The sequence below is a fragment of the Acanthaster planci genome, linkage group LG18 (genome assembly GCF_054643075.1).
Source record: "Acanthaster planci isolate LZ-2023a linkage group LG18, COTS_SCS, whole genome shotgun sequence".
NCBI lineage: Eukaryota > Metazoa > Echinodermata > Asteroidea > Valvatida > Acanthasteridae > Acanthaster > Acanthaster planci.
The window spans coordinates 10,023,860-10,047,824 of NC_141794.1; the positions used below are offsets into that span (position 1 = coordinate 10,023,860).

General features: G+C 43.1%; 1 protein-coding gene across 10 annotated transcripts in view; it reads left to right on the forward strand.

Annotated features, from left to right (window-relative positions):
- Window positions 1-23,965, forward strand: part of otof (otoferlin) — a 93,927-nt gene that overhangs the window by 33,537 nt on the left and 36,425 nt on the right. For 9 of the 10 annotated variants that reach the window (XM_087148346.1, XM_087148353.1, XM_087148347.1 and 6 more), the window contains 14 exons: window positions 1,149-1,277; window positions 2,378-2,530; window positions 2,978-3,173; window positions 3,927-4,051; window positions 5,410-5,544; window positions 9,649-9,810; window positions 10,767-10,907; window positions 12,525-12,686; window positions 13,274-13,442; window positions 14,395-14,801; window positions 17,294-17,305; window positions 18,271-18,390; window positions 18,952-19,051; window positions 21,198-21,367. In XM_087148346.1, coding sequence (XP_087004472.1) covers window positions 1,149-1,277; window positions 2,378-2,530; window positions 2,978-3,173; window positions 3,927-4,051; window positions 5,410-5,544; window positions 9,649-9,810; window positions 10,767-10,907; window positions 12,525-12,686; window positions 13,274-13,442; window positions 14,395-14,801; window positions 17,294-17,305; window positions 18,271-18,390; window positions 18,952-19,051; window positions 21,198-21,367 — 2,181 coding nt within the window. The remainder of the gene's footprint in view (window positions 1-1,148; window positions 1,278-2,377; window positions 2,531-2,977; window positions 3,174-3,926; window positions 4,052-5,409; window positions 5,545-9,648; window positions 9,811-10,766; window positions 10,908-12,524; window positions 12,687-13,273; window positions 13,443-14,394; window positions 14,802-17,293; window positions 17,306-18,270; window positions 18,391-18,951; window positions 19,052-21,197; window positions 21,368-23,965) is intronic. The other variant, XM_087148352.1, reaches the window with a different exon arrangement.

Consider the following 23,965-nt stretch of genomic DNA (forward strand, 5'->3'; position numbering starts at 1 on the left):
CATGTGATTGTCATGTGGTCAACATCGGTGGCACTTTGGTGCATCAGTGCTGCTTTTGTGTTGCAGGTTTCATAATTGTGTCTTTTCATTTTAAGAGTCATATCAGATTTTTGATGTGCATGAATATTTAAGCACAAAATAGCCATTTTGCTTGTAAGATTTTCAAGCACAGGTAAGTTTAAAAACTGATACAAATTAGCAAAATGGGACTCAAGAACGATACTGGCAAAAAGTAGATACTTCCGTTTATTATTTTTTGCGACAGCGAGGTTTCTCAAACTGATTGAAATTGTTCAGTTTTTCACAGTTTATGGGCAGACAGTCAAAGCTACTTGCATAATGAGGGTTAAAACCGGATAAAAATCTATGAGGTGACCTTAGCCTTGTTTTTGAGTCATAGTCTACAAGGTCATTACACAAAAGATATAGTTTACTATTGACCATCAACCAAAGTTGCATTTTGGAGTAATATCCGCAGTTGATACGTTCAGAGGGGCACAGTTTCTTTTTGTTGAACTGAAAAGTTTGTTCAGGATACAGAAAACCATCCGGTAGGATTGGGCTTGCTCACACTAATGGAACAATTATGTAATTTTTCAAAACCTTTTGTTCTAAAACCTTTCACCTGGATGTAGGCTGAACCAGAAAATTAACAAGTAAAGAAACCCACAACAAACAAGCAAAAACGGAACAAAATGAAAAAAAAAAGAAGATATTTTACAACGGGGAAATGTTTGTCACGTCAAAAAGCAGTTTATTTGCATTTTGATTCTTTGAATGAAAGCAGAATTTCTTCAAAGTCTGAAGGCACGTACTGCAATGAAAGCCTGAAGAAAAGACACAGAAAAAGAAAGGAAATCGTGTAGTAGAAGACTCCCCTCTTCCAATCTGCAGAGTGATAATCTAAGGAAAATATTCATAATCAGTTGGAACTGAAGACCCACTCCATATGAATGCAGGGGGGTGGGATTCGAACCTAGCTCATAGAAGAAAAAATATAAATGAGACATTACACCCCAACATGGACCCAAAAGCATCTGGTCCACTACCCGTGGTCAAAATAAACCTCTCTCAAAGACAACTGGTAGACGACCACACATCTGGGCTTTCTGTCTGATCTAGCTCACGTTCATATGTCTCTGTTGCAGGAGGAGATTGCCAAGCAAGCCAAGCGCCTCAACGTCATGCCCAGGAAGGAGCTCAGCCCCCGGGCGCTGAAGGAGAAAGTCAAGGCCGCCAAGATGTTCTTGCATCGGATCAGGTTCCTGGCTGATGAGGTGGGCCCTGCCGCAGAGATTTGCTGTATCACAAACCTGAATGCTTTGTTGGTTTGCCATGTCTCATCATCAAGCACTGCTTTGCAGATCCATTTTAGTACAAAGTACCTTGTGGAAAGATGAAACGCTGAAAGCCCAATACACTTTACAGGCATTTTGACATCTCGATCAAAACATCAGGCCCTCTGACCTTCATTTTGGCGTGTTTTGGTCACTTGAGTGATCAGCTCACCATGCTGACCTGAGTCTTTAGTACTGCCTACTTTGGTCAAGTATATTGGTCTGAGCGACAGTTTGCACGCTACTCTTATGGTCGCTATCCTGGAAGTCATCTTCCAAAGAAAGCACATGCTCAAGTCAGTTCAGGACCGCACTGATAGGGCAGACCTGGCACGCGTGCCCCAGTGACCTAGCTGGGACATGCTTGGTTTTGGGTGTATGCGCTGTTGGAGCATCAGATGGCGCATTTCACAGCATTTCATTGAATTGATATGAAAGCAATGAACAAATTCATTACCGTTTAATTTCATTTACAATGAAAAACAAAATTCAAATATGATTTATTATATCCAAATGTTTTAAGCAACACTTCATAAAAAGTGAGTCGTGGAACCCCAAATAGTCTGGCACCACTCCATTTGAGAGATTTCATTATATAAGATGGATTTGGGGAACATAGTAAAAATGGCTTCCTTGTGAATAAGGTCAATAAGCCTTTTGCGAGTTAAATTTGAGTAAAATCTGGTGCACTGAGTTATCTGATTGCACTTAAACATAACGATTTGAATTCCCCAGACTAAAGACACTGTTGCTATACCCCGTGATTCAGGGCAAGCTTTTCCATAGCAACCACCATCTCTGGAATGGACTGGTTCCTTTGTGCCCATTTTTTCCATTGAGAATGGTGTATTGTGGCAAGGCGTCTCTTATGTAACTTAGCAAAAGCTTGCCCCGAATCACGAGGTATAGCAATAGTTGTTTTAGTAAGGAGAATTCAAGTTGTTATGTTCACGTGAATTTAAAGAACTCGGTGTACCAGATTTGGGTCAAAGTTAACTCGCAAAAGGCTTATTGCATACTGCTTTTGGGTTTCCCTGCAGCCTCAACACAGTGTGCCCGATGTCGTCATCTGGATGATCAGCAACGGCAAGCGGATCGCCTACACCCGGGTGCCTGCTCGCAAGCTGCTGTACTCGGCACTGGAGGAAGAACGCGGAGAGCGGTGCGGCGAGATGCAGACTCTATTCCTCAAGGTAGGATGGGAGCTGGGATGTGGAGATGGGTGGAGAGACTCGGGGAGGGAGGGGGCAGGAGGGGGCAGTTGTATGGGAAGGTCAGAGCTTGGGAAATTACGTTTGAGGTAGAACTCTTTTGCCTTTATTGCGATCAAGCCAAAATTGCACACTTAGTCACCGGTAGTCAGTTCTGCTCTACTGTACTCATGGCTGCCTCTGTGCATGGACATACCCATGAACTAAATGGACAACTCGGCCATTACTCTTTCATGAGTAAGATTAATTTCCTTCTTAGATCTTCAGGTAATCGCCATCAGTTCAATGTTAGTTATGTGTACAGGTGTATTAAAACTTGGGGGCAAAGGGGAATATTCCGTATAGCTTTGTTGGAGTGGCCTTGTACTGCACTTGGGGTGCACTTGTGTATACAGGGATTTGAGTTGAACCTTTTTCTCAACCGCACAGTTGCCCGGCAAGAAAGGCGTGCAGGGAGTGAGCGGCTGGACGGTGCAAGCCAAGCTGGACGTCTACATGTGGTTTGGCCTGGTCAAGCACAAGAAGGAGATGCTGAAGGGTCTGCCGGCCGGTTACGTGGCCACCAAGGAGCTCAAGCACGCCATCAAGTTGGCTGGTGTCCCGCCTCCGTTCGTCACATACAAAGGTTAGCCGACCAGGCTGTCGTTGTGAGGGCACCGTTTCCAGTGTCGTGTATGATTCACTTGGAGCCTGTTGAGCTGAGTGCTTTCCAAACTCCTATCAGCAGATGTGACGGAATTCCAAAACGAGTCTCAAGCCTGTTTTCCAGTGCTTATGTTCTAGTGGGCATCAGATGTAACTGAGGTCCTTTTTGTGATGTGTCACTGATAAGTTAAGCATTGTGATGAAAATGGAAATGAGACATTATGTAGGTTTCCATTGCTGTTGCGAGACTCTGTGAAAGGCCTTGAACTCAAAAGTGACTTTGGCAACTCCCAACCCATTCTTTTAAGTTGGGTCACATACTCTGAAATGATTTGGTGCAGCACAAATGTAGCTTTTTGTAGCAGGTTCTGTCCTGAAAATTCAGTTGAAAAAGTTTGCTGGAAACATTCAAGCATTTGTGGGATTCGGAGTGCCGTCAGAGTGCAAAACCTTGTGATGAAAATAATTTATGCAGTTCTTGCATGCTGATTATGTTTCCAGCTTGTGCTTCCATTATTGAACTCGGAAGTATTTAGACGGCACAGCCTTGATCCTTAATTACGTGTACTTATCCCTAACCATACTACAAAACTCGGCTTCCCTTGCGAATGGAAAAGACTCAACATTATCACTCATCTGAAATAGAAGTTTTTGTTCCATGGAATATGCGGCTAGATTTGTTACCTTTCTGCTGTGGGTGATAGCTCTGTGTCTGCATGTTCTCTCCTTCCAGACAAGACTCACTTCATGCTGCGGTGCCACATCTACCAAGCCCGCGGCCTGATCGGCTCCGACTCCTCGGGCCTGTCGGACCCCTTTGCCAGGGTCATCTTTGGCAGCGACAGCAGAGCCACAAGGGTGAGTCGATCACTCTTGCCTGATTTGCTAGGGGTTGTAATACTCTCCCAGCGTCTGCAGGTTTCAGAATCTCTTCAACTCAGATTCAAGATTTTAGAGGCCTTATTCAGGTTTTGCTACTCTTTGGCCATTTTAATGTGAAACTGTATGCAAGATGTACACCATCATAGCCGTGATGGAGAGAATTCATCCGACATTGGCGGTTAAAAACCTAAAATATCAGTATTTTTTATCGTTGTTAAGGCCAGTTTGATCAGGCAAAAAAATGTCCCGCGCAGTGGTTTGGAGTTACGGCTGAAGTGCTAGCAACCGAGTCAATAAAGGGCCCTGGCAACACTGCTACAGAATTTAAATGTCTCTGCCAGATGTTTTAGTAGATTTTTTTTTGTTTTTAACCTGCAAGCTCACGTCTTCGGGTCTTAGCAAGAATTAAATTGAAGGGTAGGAACTTCACAGAGGCATCTGATCCTTTCCGTGATGCCCATTAACACATTCCCATAGACATGTTGAAAGGAAAGTGCCTCGCCCCTTCAAGAACGGAGTTTCCTGCCGTGAACGGCCGTTTCCTGCCGTGAACGGCCGTGTGGTTACTGGAGCCAAATTCCATAGTTGGGTCATTCCACGAGGTTGGGGCACAATCTGTGACTGTGTCGATTGTTACGTGAGTTCCGTAGAAATGAACAGCTATTTCCCTGCATGAGGATTCCAAATTGACATTGTTATACATCTTGCAAGGCTGGATACAGAGCTGTGTGTTATTTTTAGAGAGTAAATGACCTACTGTAGAGGTCATGACAGGTGGTAAAACTTTTGGATGTAACAAGGTCACCGTCACAAATTGTGCCCCAACCTCATGCAATGACCCAGATGCTAGTGCGACTCCAAGCTGCAGCCACATGATTGGGATACGGCTTAATCCCTGTGTTCCTAGACATGTGCTCTGAACAAATTACGATTCAAAAGGGGTCTGGGAACAAAGGCGGGTGGGGACTGGGCAGTAGGGACCATGTCCCCCCCTCACGGAGCAAAAACAAATTTATTGACAACAATGAGAGGAAAGTGAATTTTTAATTTTTTCTATATTCTATGGTCTTTTCCCTTTCTATTCCGTTTTTAAATAAAAAGCACCAAAATGTAGTTTCAGTTCTCAGAAAGGCCATAAGAGATTTTTTACCCCCCTCCCATTTTTGCCTCTCTGAAATTGGATTCTTGATCTGCCTCCCTCTGGGAACAGTTGCCATGTTTTGTGTCATGCTTGTCTAGCCATCTGTGGGTCCTTACCCTGCACATCAGCCATTCAACTATTTCCCACTGACATCCCCTTCTCTGAATTCTCTTCCTGTGGACGTCTGTCATAGGTCATTGAGGAAACGTTGAGCCCCACCTGGAATGAAGTGCTCATCTTTGACCAGGTCACTGTGTACGGCAAACGCAAGGACTTGAAGGACAATCCCCCATTCATCTGCGTGGAGATCTTTGACATTGACATCGGGGTAAGGTCAATTCTGTGTTCTCTTGAAAGCAGTGTTAAGGTGGAAAAACAAGTAGCACGTTACACTTATATCTTTATCGTTTCTTTTCAAGAGAAGAATCGAAAGACCGTTTTGCCTAAACTCGACGGGAACTTTCATATGGCTACAGTTAAAAGAATTGTTTTCGTCATTAAATGGTAAATTGGCTTTAACCCTGAAAATTATTTCTTTCACCTGCAAACAGATTAGCTTAAAAATATTTCCTGATTCATAACACGTCAAATGTTTAAACGATTCTTTTCCCTTACAGACAGTACTCTCTAAAGTCTCAACATTCCTATTGGCATTTAGAATGCATTCTGCCCTCAGAACTTTGCTTGGAAGAAAACCCTGAAGACTTGTCTGCACAGTTCATTTGCACTTGGGACGGAAGAATGTGGGGGCAGGGGGGCAGTGACCCCCTTCCCACTTTTTGTCTGGGGGGACTTGCCTCCGTCCCTCTTTTGGGAGGCTTTCTAATGGGAGGGCTTTATACTAATGGATCGGCCTTTCAATGGCTGATGCCTGATGGTCTTACGGCTGCCCTCCCCCCCTCTATTTTTCAAAATCGTTCTGCCGCCGCCGTAAAATGCAGTTACTTCTGAGTCCACCAAGTTTTGCCGAGTGGCACAGTTTGACACAAAATAGCAGAAATCTCGGAACTTTAGAGCTATGACAAGCTGTTAAAAAGCAGACGAAAATTACATTCAAGGGCTTAGCACATCCCCGTCATTGCTGTTCTCCAGTGCAGCTTCTTTCCTGCTCATATCCGTGCAGGAGGCTCTACGAAAGAGGGCCAATGAGATATTCAGCGTACACAGTCTGGGCTGGCTCTTTTGCAGGGAAACTGAGAGAGAACTACTTAGATCAAAATCATCACACCTTGTTAAATCTTATTACAAGTCGGCTGCGATTGTGTATTCCAGCAGTGTTTTGCATTGAGTGTTGAAGTTGTTTTTGAAGCTATAAACTTGAAATTTCTCTTTGCCATCAACGTTTACTTTTCCCCCCCCTCCCAATGACTCTGGCAGCTTAATCCAGTCAAGAAGGTGAGAACCAGCTGCACCGGGTTTTTCTCTTTTTCTGACTGACTGGAACCACTCAAAACTGGCAGATACCGGTTCAGGCCAGTTGGCCTGATTTAACCGTTTTCACCTGCTGAAGGAACTGCATTTTCATGGATTTTTCTTTGCATGCTGTTCGTGAATTGAATTTCGGGAGGCTATGCAAGTTTAGCCCAATGTTCATGGACCCATTTCTCAAAAATTAACATGAAATAGGAAAAACAAATGGTTGTAGAGTTTCCTTATACAGGCCAATCATGACACCGGATGTTCCAGTCTGTCAGGGTTGGGTGAACAAATTATGAATTGACCTTAAATGACCCGGTACCTTTTTTTCCCACTGTTGTTATGCATGCTGCAATAAAGCTTTGATCTGCAGAACGTGTATGGGTACGCTTCTTGCACCTTCATTCACTGGACAATGAAGGAACGGTTGGGCTTTGGCATTGCGTATGCTTGGGCACGTCGTCACCTTGATGCATGCAATGCAGCTTTTTCCTTTTTTTCTCTCTTGGGACAATAAGGATCCATTTTTGGGACAAAGTCTTTCACGTGGCATCTTCCCATATGGTAACTTGCTTGCTGGATACACTCTTGGTCTGTGTGGTCACCACTCCAAGAACTCTTTCCATGGCATTGCCAGCATGCAGCGAAGGTGCAGTAAAATGCAGGCTTGACTTGTCCCGCTGAACACTATACCCACAGGCATTTCAAATGTCGAATTCCTTCCAGCAACTCAGCGCATTCGCTCGAGCAGAATTTCTCTCATGAGAGAGGGATGAGGTTTTTTCGTCACGATATTCAGCCAGTCTTTTGAGTATTAGACTTGAAGGTTCTTTGACAAATTGAGGTACATGTAACTTGATGAGGACAAGTTGGTTTGGCTTTATCTTGTTACATGTGACTTGAGACCAGGGTCCAGTTTCATAGAGCTGCTTAAGCACAAAATTTGCTTAAGCGGGAAAAAACTTTTTTAATAAACAAAGGTTATCCAGCTCAAACTCTATCTGATTGTCATGCTAACCAAAAAACAGCTAAATACGATCCCAAAACACTGTACATCACATGGAATTTTGGCTAGTTACCTGATTTATCCAGTAAGGTTTTTTTGCGCTTAAGCAAGTTGTGTGCTTAAGCAGCTCTATGAAATTGGCCCCAGTTTTTGAGGAGGGTCAGGTTGAGAGTATGATTATACTTGTAGATAAAAGTGTTGCACATGACTAAACTCAGAGACTCTGTTTGTTGTACGTGGATCCGGATCGCCATCAGTGATCTGGCACTGGTTGACTTTCCACTAGAACCTGTCTAAGGTATTAAGCAAACCAGCTTTCGGATCACAGTGATCGAGATCCAGATCCGTTTGAAACAAACAGGCCCAAAAGGCCAGGAGTCAGCCTTAAAAATCATTTTATAATTCTGTGTTCAAAGAAACTATATGGTCTGTGTATAAAGTCCTTTCAGCTCTCCAGTTTAGGTGTCTGTTTACGCAGAAGTGTGGTATTGGGTGATGGAAAGTAGTACTCTGCACAATCCACTCCGAGTGGAACAAAAGAGGGCATGTTTTTTTTTGGTAGTCGGTGCATAGGTGCGCCATGAGGCGCCCAAGTATATGCACGTTTGACGCAAAGCACGCTGAGTACATGTAGCTAATGTATTCCGGCATGTATGGTCTTTGTGTACACGCAGAATGCGTGCAAGAACCCGCTTGTAACCACCTGTCTTTCTTTCACTGATTGGGGGTGCACTATAGCTCAGGGTGGATACTGTACATATACACTGTACTTGTACCCAAGAAGCACAAACTCTTCAGAATGCAAACAATTATATTAATGAACTTTACATGATGACAACAGCAAAGAATCAAAGGCATAGCAAAGCCGCATCCACTCACTCACTTCATCTCCCAGCTGGTCTTTGACATCATGCCTAACAAGACGGGCAGATTTGCCACACTGTCTCGCATGTCCCAGCTCAGTATGAACTGCCCCGCAGGAAACCACTGTGTTCGATATTATATTTCTTAACGCTTGGAATTCTGTTACTCCCCATTCGTGCAAACAGGCTGTTATAAAGTGGGGGAGGATTGGTTAAAGTACATGAATCATGAGAACATTAAGGTAACCCTCTGCACGTGTCTTTACAACTTCATCGTAATGATCCTTTTGTTTGTGATCAATCTTTTTGAGTCAATATTAAACTGATAAGGGACACTATTCTTATGAATGGTACAGCCCACAGGGAAAAATATCTGGCATTTTCCCGGTCAGCATTTATTCTAACGTACCCTGTTGTCTCTTCACTAACTGTTGAACATTTTTTTTTGTCTTTTTTACTTATTGTAATGCCATTTCTACGGAACACAGATTCAGGTAATCTTTTTGTTGCTAGCAGCTGTCAAGATGTGATGTGATGTGTGATGTGTTTCACCTTGAATACCTTCACATTCTCAGAAGTTTTTTCTCAGAAGTTGCACCCATGATTTTCCCCCAAAAAGTTTGAAAGGAGTGTCGTAGAATAGTTATTCGTTTCAGTTTTTTCAAGCGGACAATTCTGTTGTGTTAAAACTTCAAATGAGAAGTGATCTATGCAGTATCGATTCCAAACATGCATTAGTTTACCTTCAATTTGTATCGTAAACGTATGAACAAACACCCACAATGAAAGGCTGTTTTTAAAGGTGAAGTCGCCGGCTCTACATGGCTTACAGTTAATGTTGTTGGCTAATGATGTAAGGGCAAAATTTGGTCCATAAAAGGTTTCTTTGATTAATTTTTTGTACTAATTGTCTATGGTTAATATGATCTTTCTCCTGATCTGTTGTGTTGTGTTGTGTTGTCAGTGTGTGTAGAAATGAGTGACAACAGCAAAATCCATCTACCACAAGTTTTCTTAAACAGTGTGGTTTCAAATGACAGGGCTTTGTATGACCTTTTCCCTGGAGGCTGACAAACGTGTGTGCGATTGTACGAACCAAGTGTGCATTTTGATTGGAGCACTGGAATTCTGTTTTCATCTCAAACAGGGAGGCGCCGAGTTCATAGGTCGCTCCCTGGTCCTACCGTATGTCAAGTGCTTGGATGAGCCCTACGCTAAGCCCATGTTCCCACCGCTGCTGCAATGGCACAGCATCTACCGCGGCCAGGCGCAGGCGGGGGAGATGCTGGCCGCCATCGAGATGATCCAGGTGAGCCCAGTAGCTGTTGGTGCTGCCGTTGAATTTTTGTTTGGGGTTTTGGATTGAAAAAGAAATCACTTCTGCTGTTGTAGAATGGATCTGTGGATTTCAGACGATGGCTGGTATTAGCAGGGTTCACATAGCCTTGGCAGAAACACCTGAAAAAGTCATGGAATTTGATTTTCAATTTTCCAGGGCTAGAAGAGCCATGGGTTACTGTGTAAAAACGGAAGTCACTTAATAGTTATTAAATTTATGAGGACCGACCTATTCTGAATTTTGATTTTGTAGATTAGTCATTTAGCCTCAGAGAAGTGATTTGTTTACCTGAAAACATGTGACAAATTTTATTAAGTCAAGCACTTTTTATGACATCAATTTTCTGTGTAGCACTTTTGGAGTTTGTCGCACCGATCTACATTTTAAATTGATAAACTGTGTCATGGGTTCTAGTGGAAGAAAAAGTCAGGGAAGTCAGTGCAATGGACTCTAATCTGTATGCCAGTTTTATGCAAGACAAATGCTGAGGGACTTTAAATTGTGGAACGGGAGGAATATAATTACACAGTCAAATCTGGACTCTTCCATTTTCACTTGGTTTCACATTGTGAAATGGAATAGTCCAGATTCTTCCTTGCAATAAAATTCCTTCCTGTTCCACCCTCAGCCAATCAGTATTTGAATACTGTTAAAAAGTTCTGCTGCCTTTTTTCCTCAAAGATGGCCAGCTGGCACCTGACGATAATCTCGTGCTTTTAATTTGGCCATAAATGTCTGTAATCAGCCTTGATAAGCTGTATATTAGCTGGCATTGCAACCATTGTGATGAGTTAATTCAGTTGTCTGTTCTCAATCTGTGAACCGTAAATTGTTCAATACGTGTTGCACTGTTTTTGGTTCACCTATTCGAGGAAACACTAGTAGTCTTGCATGAATATGCATTGACTTTTTTTGTTTGTTTCTAGTTGACACCCACGGGTGGCATCCCGTCTGATGTCATCAAGATCGAGGTGCCCCCTGTGGACCCCAAGAGCAAAGACAAGCTGCCACCCAAGATAGAGCTACCCGTGGAGATCAGGCCCAAGATGTGCAAGTACAGGATTGAGGTGAGCTCTCTTGGTTGTTTGTTTCGTTGACTATTGTCATCTTTAAAAGTCTGTTGAACACGTGCATGTGGTCAGGATTGCGAGCCTGGCAATCTACCCCAACTGATTGCTGATTGTCACAATAAGTTGCACGTATGATTACATTCCCTCTCAACAAACACTATGACATCTTTAGGTCTACATCATAGATGGCACTCAACAATAATCCATTTGCGAGTTAAATTTGAATAAAATCTGGTGCACTGAGTTATCTGACTGCTTATAAACATAACGATTTGAATTCAACAGACTAAAGACACCATTGCTATACCTCGTAATTTGGGTAAGCTTTTCCATAGCAACCACCATCTCTGGAATGGACTGGTTCCTCTGTGCCCTTCTTATCCATTGAGAACAGTGTGTATTGTTGCAAGGCATCTCTAATGTAACTAAGCATAAGCTTGCCCCAAATCACGAGGTGTAGGAATAGTGGTTTTAGTATGGAGAATTCAAATTGTTATGTTCACGTGTATTTAAAGAACTCAGTGCACCAGATTTGGGTCAAAGTTAACTCGTAAAAGGCTTAGGCCGTGTCTGAAACGGGCTTCCAGAGCTACGGCTAGGTCTGTTGTCTGCGCATCTCCTCGCATTTCCAATGGAGCGAAGACCTAGACCTAGCTCTAGATAAGAGATTTGGATGCAGCCATATTGTCAGTACAGTTTTTTGCTTTGCTGATACTCGTCATTTGTTACGTGTCCCACAAGTCCCACGGCTCTTGAACATGGGGATAATTTCTTGATGAGGAAATTAAAAAACTTGCTGTGGAGCTGGTGCATCCAATTGGCCACTGCCCGGCAGTGGTGCCAAAAACCGTTATTATTGTTGCAGTGTTCGGTAATGACACCGAGGATTCATCAAAAGTGCCATAGTCACTGCAGCTCACAAGCCATAAGAAACCTGCTGAGAGGAGACCGTGAGAAGCAGTCCCTGCTTTAGAGGTGGGAGGGAAATCCTAGAGGAATACTCTGGGTAAAGCACACAGAATCAGGCGTGGGCGGGGATTTCTTGTCACAGTGTTGGGGGGGATGATTTCTGAAAAGTTGTCTTTGTGGGGAGTGTGACGCAGAACAGGGTCCAAGGTCCCATTTCGGTTGGGGGGGGGCTACAAGTGCACATAATGTCAGTGACTTGAAAAGTGTGTTCATGAGTTTATTTCTGCATTCAATTGGCGACCCTGAACTATAGAGGACAATAAGGTCCCCGATTGACAGAGGGTCCCTGATTGACAACTGTGTACAAAACATATGGGTGGTCTTCTGAAAAAGTTAAAGTACAAACAAAAGAGGAACAGTAGGGGGTCCCCAGTTGCAGGCAAATACACACTTGTGTGTGTGTGGGGGGTGATTATTGATAATCCCGCCAAGGCAAAAAGTGGGGGATATATCTCCCCATCCTCCTGGGATATCCACCCATGGAATCAGGTAGGGACTGAAAAACCCAATCAAGATGTAGATGGAGCCGGGAACTGAACCCAGACTGTAGAGGTGGAAAAGGTGAGGAAAGAACCACCACACCAACCCGACTCTCCAAAGCAGGTGAATTGTGACAGTAAACTAAGGCTGGTTTTGTTGGTACAGGTGCTGTTCTGGGGTGTGCGTGAGATGAAACGCCTCCAGCTGATGACAGTGGACAAGCCTCGCTGTGACATCCAGTGCGGCGGGCAAGTCCTGAGCTCGGCCATCATCTACAACGCCGGCCGGAACCCCAACTTCCCGGACAATGTCCGCTTCTTGGAAGTGGTAAGCGCACGACCCATCTGACCTCATTGGAAAGAGTGCTAGGCACAAAAGTGAGATATTCAGAGAAAGCGCTGGATCAAGCAATATTAGTTTGGCCTTGTACAACTGCAGAGTGTTAAAGAGAGGGGCATAGTTTAATAGTAGGTTCTGCAACTCCCAATTGTAGGGTCAGGGTTTCAAACATAACTGTGTACTTGCAAGAGCAGAGATTAATGATACATATATGTGTGATTAGCTATGCATCTGCTTCAAAATGCAAAATGACAGCATTGATATAATTGACATTGACATCAAAACAGCATTGACATCAAATCAGAGATTTGAAATATCTACATATACTGTTTGAGGAATGTTATTTGGCTCAGTGAGCAGGTATGATATTTATTAGTGCCTTGAGGTCCAGTTTACTTATGGATATCTTTGCTGTGTAAATACATACTATAAATAGAATACGAAATGTTTTGCAGGTTGAATAATTCTGTCATCAAGTATATTTCACTCCTTGAGGATATATGAATGTTGGGCCTCCAAGGGTCAAAATGAATCTCTCTCTGCGGTACTCAGAAATTCTCTCTTATTTCTACCAGGATCTGCCAGAGAACGAGCATTACTGCCCTCCCCTGACCATACGGGTGGTGGACTGCCGTCAGTTTGGCCGCTTCACGCTGGTAGGGACCCACACAGTCAGCAATCTAGCCAGCTACAAGATGGACACCAAGAGGCTGGAGTCCCAGGCTCACACCCTGCCCACAGCAGGTGAGGGCCTCAAATTTTACTAAGTTTGAATAGTTCTTATTTAAACACCTGCCAATGGTATTATTCCTCAATGAGCTCCTCCTAGGTGCGGTATTACTTTCGGCTGAAAACCTTTGACGTTTTAAAGCAACAGGGTACCACGACTTAATTTGCAAATGCTGACCCTTGGTGGTCATTTGTTCAAGATTCATGAGTAAGATCTGAAGCTTTGTATGGTGGAAGAGACATGAGAAATAGGCTGAGTGCACCATGGAATCAATCTCTTTTGGGCGAGGTGTGCTTCTTGAAACTCACCAGTTCTTTTAAGAACCACACCTTGAGAGATTGAGAAGAACCAAAGGGATTGATTCCACGGTGTAGCTGCAAACCTATTTTTCAAGATTTATGCAACGTCTCTTACCCATAGTCATTTTTTTGATTTATTAGCAGCAATGCCCAGCCTCCACAGACTAGTGTGAGCCTATAGTGTACACCCTTCTCTGTGTGGCATCTCACGGTTGACCCGTTGAAAATGGTTGAACATCTCCAGCTTTCCCATCTCTCTATGTCCATGTTTGCGTTAGTTGCAACAAACCGTTTATGTGGTTTCATAACTGATCAGATGTGCGCTTGGGCTCGCTTTTGTACAGAGGTCATTCCATGAGGTTGGGACACAATCCAAAATTTTTACCACCTGTCATGACCCGTAGAGTAGGTCATTTACACTGTAAAAATAACACACACCTCTGTATTCAGCCTTGCAAGATATTTAACAATGTCAATTTGGAATCCACATGCAGGGAAATAGCTGTTCATTTTTACGGAACCCATGTAACAATGGACATCGTCAGAAATTGAACCTCAACCTCACGGAATGACCCATAGGGAAATGAGGCTGTATTTGGAGAAGGACTCTTCCACATTTCACTGATGTTGACATGGAATTTTGTTTTCAAATGTATTTTCTCTTCAGTAATTGCTGCAATGGACTTTGGAAAAAAGGCTGAGCCCACTCACTCAACACTCCCCAGTTTGACCAGCTTTCCCCTTAAACTGAACGGGAATGCCCTGGCTGGGGCACCTGCTCTTTTAGTGGGCGGCAGTGGGAGTCAGCATAACGGCAAGCCGGGATCGCGTGCACCATCCCGCGCACCATCTAGGGCAGCCTCTAGAGTCCCCTCAAGGGCTGGCTCCAAGGCCGGTTCGGTCAAGGGCGAAGACATAGTCATTAGTGTGGAGCCCCCTACGGGAGAGAATGGCGAGGCCCAGCAGCCGGGCCAGACTGTGATCGACATGCCGCCGGATGGCAGCAAGCCGGACGAGTCCAAACCTCTGGAGGGGGGAGAGAAGGCAGAGCTGGGACCAGACGGGCAGCCAAAGGTACAGTAAGCCAATCAGGGAAAAATCAACAAAACTTTTTCTAATGAAGTTGTTTTTCATCCTTACCCCTTTATGTGCCTGTTTGGTGGTATGCTTTTTATCCTAATGGGACTTACGTTGTTCCTTTATTCAAGTGATCACTTTATCATTTTTCATTTCTGTTGCTTAACTACTGTGACTTTTTGTGAAGTTCTTACTGTCTCGGTCTCCCCATATACAAGAGAAACATCCAAAGCCCAGTTATGTGTGTGTACTGTATGCATGTGATCGTAGCAGAGATTCATCATTCTCACATTTTGGTTTGAGGGGTTTTGAAATATGACATTTTGATTATTAGAGGTTGTGGCTACAGGAGTCACGGAAAAAAGTCTACAGTAAACTCTCCATAACTCACAGTTGGTCAACTCAAAACTCTGATTATCTCAAAGACATTGGAATCTTCATTTCCGCCCAAAGAAGAGGCTTTTATGTACAAAAATGCCCCTGTAACTACATCCACTGAACTCGAAGTTTTTGAAGGGCCGATCCAAAAAGACTGCCGCCAAATTGCTGACGATGAGTGGAAAAAGAACGCGGAGACTTTTATTAGGAGTCATTTCTGCAAACCACACTTCGCCTTTTTGTGTGAGGATACGAGCGTGCTTGCTGCCAGTGCCATTGTAATCAACTTGTCGGACTACAACCTAAACAAATCCCAGCTTTCAAGCAAGCCTGATTGCCATTGCGGCCCAAATGAAGCCCACATGCACGCAGTCCACTCGTTGATTCTTTACAGTGGCCATGTGACTGCAGTAAAGGAAACTTTGTGCATGCCGCGGCTTAAGCCTGGCTGCCGCCACCTGCCCAATTGCAGTCTTGCATGCCACTCGCAATCATGCTGACTGACATACATTCCTGGTGCGGTGCTGGAAATGCTGTTTTATGTAGCCAAACTCCACTCCCAGTTTTTTAAAAAGGAAAGGTAAGGGAATGAAAAGACAAACAAAGACACGCAAATTAAAAACAAAAATTTTTACTCTCAAACATTCTGAAATTCAAAATGATGCACCTTCAAGCTATTAAAAAAGAGTGATCATTTGGCCAAACAGGAAAACCCCTGGCCCAGCTGCGGCCCCCGGCCAAGCGAGCAAGCACAGGGCTGGAAAAATTTTTATGGAAAGTACATAGTTTTGTCGGTTTATGTTTTATTTGTAAAAAATATAAAAGACAAAGGCTCAGGAACTTTCGTTAGCTCGAAATCCAGATTTTTCATCCATTCCCCTGAGGTTCAAGTTATGGAGAGTTTGCTGTTTGTGTAGTTGCTGTTTACTGTTCACTTTTGTTACTTGTGCCATATGTTTTAGTTATGTGTTGGAACTGTGGGTGGAAGCTGCCGTTATATATATTCTTACCAACAATTTCTTCTGTCCTGTGGAGGGTTTCTTCAGCAATGCACTGGTGGTACTCATGCCATATAGACCTTTTTCCTGTGATGTCACAATCGTGCTGGACCACCATGTGTTTTGATGGTAATGAGTGGATGGTGTTGAGATGGTAATCTACTTATTCGAGATAAACTAGTCAAGCATGCAGCGTTCGCACGTGCACTTGCACATGGTTGCGAGCTGCCCGTAGGAATATATGCTATCACTGAGGCCACGGCGGTCTACACGTGGTGGTGGTATTGTTACATTTAGTGCAATCCAGTCACGTGGGTGAAAAACGTCTATAGTGGGTTTGTTGAGTGAAGGGTAAATGTTCTTCCATGCATGGACTGCACTGGTGATGAAGGGGGGGGGCTGTATGGAACATCTTGAATGAGAACTGCATGCAGAACGCAGTGGATGGAGACATCAAGTGTAGGGTCAATGCATGATGTGTGATGTGTTAATAATCCTTTGTTTCAGATTAGATCATGAAGTGTTTTAACTGGTTACCTGTGTCTTAATGCATGTGTATTAAAGCCAGTTCAGTATTTCAATGAGGCAAGGTCATTAGGGATAAAAACACATGACTTCAAAGCTGCACCAACGTATTCAGTGCAAGCTGAGAGGGCCAATCTTGAATTTCCGGTTACACGTTATCCCAAATGACCTGTGACATATACATGTACATGTATTATCCTTATTTTGTGCATGAGCTGTTAGAATATTGAACTGGTGAATGCAGTGTCCAGATGTTTCTTTCAATAGAGGAAGCCAGTCTTCAATTTGCTTATTTCCTGTCCCAAATTCCCTGGACACAGTTGATTTTGTGCGAACCCATTGCAATACTGGACTGGCAAATTCAGCATTTGTCTCTTTCGATGGTGGTGTTAAATGTGTACATGTATTAAATTTTATAACCTTTTCTTTTTGTGCTGTTCTTTGGTGTTTGGTTTCGCTCTGAACATTATACCCTTTCTCCAACTCACCACCTTGAACTCACCACCTTGAACTCACCGCCTTGAACCCACCACCTTAAACCCACCGCTTACGGTCTTCTGCACAATGTGACCACTCGTTGCTTATCAGACTAAGTCTTGGGTAAGTTGAATTAGGGCTTGGGCTTGGGGTGGCAACATGTAGGCCTGCCCCTTTTCCCTTCCAAAAGGAGGAATAAATTCAGCAAACAACATTCAAGTTCACACAGTAATGCCTTATGATCAAATCTTGAAGTGCGGATTGAATTGGGAATACATAACTGTTGGTTTTGTTTACTTATTTTGTAATGTTCCATAACACTTGTTAGGGCATTTTGACATACAATTATCCATCCAGTAGTCACTCGTTTGACATTAAGGTCTGGTTGACATTTTCACTTTAGATAATGCAACATGTGGATAATCAGTGTAATTATTGATCAAACCCGATTCAATATTCCTGTTCTAGCATGCTAACATTTAGGAGTGAGATTCAAACCATGTTACTTGCATTTTTATTCATCCTGAATGTGACTGTGGTAAAATAGTCTTATCCGGGACAATTTCCATTTCATTCACACAATTTATTTCGTAGTGTGTGAGTGAAGAAAGAGCATCCCGGATGTGCATGTCTTACGTGATGAATACTGGAATTAACTTTGTTTCTTTGCATTAACCCTAACACTCCTCAATCCTTCACCTGTTGGAGGACTGAGGAGTGTTTAAAAAAATTCCCCTAAGGGCAGTGTGTAATTGCCTTGTGGAGAAAATGCTGATGTGCCTCCACTGAGTGTATAGCATACCACATGTATTAATTTAAATTGTACTTTCTGTCCAACCTCCATTTCTGCAAGATGTTTCTTTAATACAAAATGAAAGGGAGTCTAGGGTTAAAGGTTTATGCCTTTTTAAAAGTTGATAGAGAGGGACTCCTATATACCCCTAATAATAAAAGGTACAGTTCTTCATTTCAAGATTCTGTGAAAGGCTTAGGATTTTGGAGAGTTACTTTTCTGCAGATTATAAAATTGACAGTGTCGGTGATGGATACACTTTGATCCGGTGACCTCTGTTGATCCATTCTCTCAGGCTGACGCTCCCGGCGGGCCTCCGGCTGAGGGCATCCAGACAGACAAGCCAGAGGAGACAGACGAGAGCACGTTGGACTGGTGGTCCAAATACTTTGCCTCCAAACTAGCCCTGGAGAAGGTCAGTAGCTAGACAAGACTGCATGCAGACACACATCTGAGGCTGTATGGACCTTTCGTTTGTTTACAAACATTGACCACCATTTTGTATGGGTGGCCAATATGTACAAAACGTACTCTTTTGGCACAATCAACGAAGTTAACCTCAAAATCCACATTTTGTTAACTGACTCTTAAAGCAGAATGAATTTTTTATGAAGACTTCAATAGAAATATTTATCATTTAGAGATGGAACATCAGTATTTGGGTAATTTTTGACCCTTGGCAAATATATTTTTGGGTTTTGTACTCACGGCCTGCCATATTTTTGCCAACCGTGGTCAGCTAAATCTGCACTTGTGACGTAACAAAAGAAGGGTCTGTAGAGGCTTTACGTGGTAGGCATCTTGCAGGGCAGTTCTGTTGTTAAACATGGAAACTCTATATGCACCTTGTGGAACAAAAGCACTGGCCTGCAAGATGGCAGCCATGCAAACCCTCTATACACCCCTGCCATTATTGCTGTTAGTAGGTCTGGTACTCATGCAGACTGGTAACTGCATCACGTCTGACCATGTTTAGGAGTTGAATGAGTTGGAAGCCAGGAACCAGGGTGCCACCGAGATCAATCCAGACATGGAGGATGAAGAGGAAAGGGAAATCGAGGAACCGGCTGAGAAAGGCAAGTGATTAAAAAATCATATTTCTCACAGGCTTTGACCTTAAAGATCAATCACATTGCTTTCACATAACACATTTATTTAACAGGGAGTTGGTCATTTTTAACTGTATCATGACTAATGGATCAGCTTCTCTTCACATTTGTAAAGAAATTGTCATTTTGGGAGTTTGGTTCCACCACGAGAATGCTCAGAGAAAAAAAATGCATCGATGAGGGCGGCAAACAAATCAAATGATTTGATGATATTATAATATTGCTCTCTCGTCTCGAGTTTCTTGACCTTGCAGCCATAATAGGGGCTTTGTATCACAAGAACAGAGAAAAACGGGTTAAAATAAGAGGTCATTCTTGGCAAATGACCATGGCCATCTGCCTGAAATTCATCAGGACCTTACTCTGGTTCAAATTGGGACAGTTAAACTTTATCATACGATCCGGTATTGATCAATATTGTCGATGGAAAAGCAATTCCCAGTCACTCTCACTGCCTGACCTCTCTTAATTCACAGTTTAGTGCCAGTAAGCACAGCGCTCATGCAAGCAGTCGCGTTCGCCCCGAAATAATGAAACAGTCATATAACTGCAGAACCGCAGTGTGATGTCATCAAAACAGGCTTCTGTTGGATACTTCCCATGACTTTCATTTTCAGTTTGCCTGATCTGATGGAGTACTTTAACTTGTGCTTTTGACATCAGTAGCAACCTTCATTTAGTTTTTTAAATACCTATTAGATTGTTTAGAATATAACTAAATTTCATAAAAATTGAAATTGTGAATTGCCAATCTGACTGATCTTAACCCCACCCCCCGAGGGTGTATGTAAAATCATATTGAAATTGGAGGATTTGGGACTGTTAGGGTGCTTTTTAAGTAGCCTACAGGGCATATTATCTTCTCTTTTCATTATCCAGCAGGAGTTTTCTCCAACCTACTGACACTGTTTTAGCAAAGCTGTATTGTAACTTTGACTGGTTTTTTTTTACTTCACTATTTCAAGCATTCCTTTGGAGTCATGGTGTCAGTTTTAAAACTGAAAAGTGGAGGATTCAAAACTGTTACTTTTTTCAATTCATTTTTACAAATAAGATAAATGACAGTTTCAAACAAATGAAGTAGATATTTCTTTACTGCACCAGGCAAGTTAAAGAATGCTTTTTACTAACCCACAGCAGTTTTTTCTGGAATTTGTATGCTGGTGTATAGCACTCAGTTTGAGGCGTGTTTAACATGAGTTGACCTTTGACTTTCTGACCTTTTAATAAAAGGAAATAGTCAAAGCAGATCAGTAATGTTGTCAAGTCTGTCACAAGCCAACCACAAATCATGCACTTTTTTGACACAATCTATTGACACAATCTACTGACAATGACAAAGACTTTCCTTCGCCATTATTCATCCCCTGTCACATGTGGTGACTTGTCACGACTTCAGCGCTCATTATTATCGGAGGCCTATTATTGCTGCCATCTTGGTCTTGCCTCCCGAAGCCAACTTTACAATCTGGAATTGGAAAGAATACTAGATACCAGGCTAAATGAGATCATTAGACATTGGACCAAATGGTTCAGAAGCCAACTTCTGAGATTATAGTTTGTACAAGTTCCATGTAGATTATTAGTTTGTGACACTGAATTACAGATCACGCTCAAACTTTGCGCACACTTGCAGTGGAAGGGGGAGCAATGGGCCAGTGACCCCCTCCCCCCGCACTTTTTCGACTAGGGGGCATGTCCCCCCGCATTTTGTAGGTGCTATAATGGGGTAGGGCTTAATGGGTCGGCCTATTAATGACTGATGTTTGATGGTCTCACAACTGGCCCTTTCCACTTTGAGAACTGTTCCGCTGCCATCGTTTGTGCATGTGGTCGTAGACTGGACATTCATAATACTTCAACTTGTTTAGTTTCTCTCACCGTAAGACACGTAGGTTGTTACGCGACTGTAAAGCTGTTTGCACGCGAGCGCGAATGTGCTCCGTGGCTTTGAATCACGCACATAACCAACGGTTCTATCGCGCAGCATTTGGCGACAGTTTGGGAGCTGATGTCGTGTCGAGGTGGAAGTTGAGATGTGGTCAAGCCACGGTGCATCCCTTTTTTGATACATATCCTGGTTTTCTTTTCTCCTCGACACGCCCGCGTGCAGACGTTCCGCCGGCCGGGGACCAGAAGAAAAAGAAGGAGAAAGAGAAGAAGAAAGAGAAGCCCAAGGAGGAGAAGAACGGGCCCAGCAAGATGAGCAAGATGAAGGCGGGACTGAACAAGCTGCGCCGGAAGGACGACGACGAGGACAGCCTGATGATGAACATGTTTGACGTGAGTCATTCCCCTTTATCATGGTGCCGCCATGTTTGTCGTGTTCCCTGTAGACCCATTGGCAACAGTAATGCAACTTCGCGTATTGATAAAGCTATTTTGCCATCCGGCCTCAGTTCAGTGACATTGCTTTGAGTAGTAGAAAAGCACAATGGCTGCCCATGATTGAGGTTCCAAAGGGTAGCTGGGGGCTGGTGTGAGTAGATTGGTGGATTGTAGTGAGTTAGAGACTATAAAGAGCAAGAAATTAAAAGCTGATGGCCTCAAATTTGGAATGTCAGAATGGATTAGGAATTCTAAAATGGGGTGGGTATGCTAATGGTTCACACCCGCAAAACCAGAGCAGTGCAAATAGCGATTCAAACATCTAATCTTGTGTTACAAGCTATTTCTAAAATGTAAGGACATCTTACAAGAGCCTTTGTAGCCTAATGATCTGAGCTGGTATTTCCAAAAGTCCGGGTCGTTTGAGAACAAAAGCATGTGGGCGAGTTGGCGTTTTGACTTTTTGATATGGCAGGCCTTCCTGAATGGCCTGGGACATGCTTCTGTTGGAATACAAAACCGAGTCATTTGCAGTTTAAGATGCGGTTGAAGTGCTTTTAACTTAAAAGTAGTTTTTGCGACTTGTTTGCTAGGTTGAGCCACAAAATGCGTAGAATTGTTGAAGGAGACCCGTCCTCCGTTGTTTTTGTGTATATTTGCTTTATGAAAGTGATCCATAATTGTTTAAAAAAGTCTTGTTCAGAGCTTTTGCATGCTGATCTAATTGTTCAAAGTACTAATGCTTAAAAGGCTGACGTGTAATCATGTAACAGGAAATATCGGTGCCTGTTGCCTTTTGTCTGTGCTAGATTAGTAAACATTGTTTGGAATAGCAGTGGTGAAGGGGCAGTTTTTCTCATAGTCATTATTAAACCTTCATCTTGGCAATCATGGTGCTTGACCCTTAAATCCTGCACATTTCCCCCAAATTGACAAAATAAGGAAAATGAAAAGAACACTACATTTATATCCCATGTTCCATGTCATTCTGTTGCCAAGTTCAGATGGATCAGCCATTCAGAAGTCTGAAATCAGTGCTGCCGATTCCCTTCATCTACGGTTTAGAAGTGCTGAAATTGAACACAACAAAAATTTGTTGAGTACGTGTTCCTACAACCTCAATACCTCAACCCCACAGCACTTACAGGAGAGAATAAAGAGGCTGCTACAGGAATGACAATGTTTAAGTTGTCTTCCCAATATTGTTTTTGTTTTACGGAACTGGTTTATGTTCAGTTGCAAATCACCCATTTTACGTCCCCAAGTACAGAGGAGGAAAGACAGTGCCCGGCCAAGTTCCCAATGCTCTTCATTTTCTGTACATGCGGTTTAATGCATCTTTGCTAATGTGCCCTGCATGCCTGTGTGTGTGTTTGTTTTTTTTCCTCATTCTTGTGTAATGCCTTGCCATTCTAACCCCAGGAGGAGGATAAGGTAAGGAATTTTAACAGTGTTCAGCATCTGCGTATGCCATGCTTTGCTGTAGTTTTCACTGTGGATTGAGAATGCTGTGTCTTTGTGCATGCAATTGGCCATCATGCCCTGTCACCTTTTTTTTGCATTATTTTGATTGGTGCATTTTGCTGTTATCTTGCGTTGTAGAAAAAGTTCACATGCGAAGGCAGTTGCATCTGAGGCTCGTTTTTTTGTTGAGTAGTGTTTTGTTTCCGAAAGACACAATTTACCCTGTTGTTTGTCAGAACTAATAACTTTCGTTTTCCAAATTGGTGAAAAATTGTCATACTCTGTTTGAAGGAAAGTAATGAACCAATTTGAAGAGATATGCATTTAATTAAAGAAATGTGTATTTTGGCGAGTTATTCTGAATCGTTGGAGTTGGAGGTTCAATATATTTTTCAAGGGTGCTACAAAAATTTGAAAGAGTCTCTTATTAAACTGGATAGTAGTCTTTTCTCAGGAAATACTTGCAGTTTTCACTATAGTAGTCTTTTCTCAGGAAATACTTGCAGTTTTCACTATAGTAGTCTTTTCTCAGGAACTACTTGCAGTTTTCACTATAGTAGTCTTTTCTCAGGAACTACTTGCAGTTTTCACTATAGTTGTCGAAGCATTCACTGGCGTGCTCCCTTCAAGCTGAATTTTTGCACAGTCACCATTCCGCTTGCCACGAGTGCCTTGCAAGCAATCACCACTTGACAACTGCATCGCTAAGAATCGCACAGTCATCACTTCACACCGTTCCAAAAAAACACCGTCGGAAAAAATTCCACAGAACATAACTTTAAAGTTGCTCCAGTTAAACCTGGAAAGGTGCTCACCATGCACAGAATGGGCAGAGGTGTCTTGTCACCTGGGGGTGGGTGGGGATGATTTCTGAAAGCTCAGCACGGCCTCCATCCCAGGGGGGATGGTGCCCAGTATGGCAGTGCAGGCTGAGGGTGCGTATAGTCAGTTACTTGCTAAGTTGGGGGAGGGCGATGATGTTGGTAACACCCCCCAATCAAAAAGTCGGGGGATATATCCCCCATCCCTGAGATCTCCACCCATGACGCTCCGCAAGTGGATATAAAAGCCCATGTGGTCAAGGTCTTA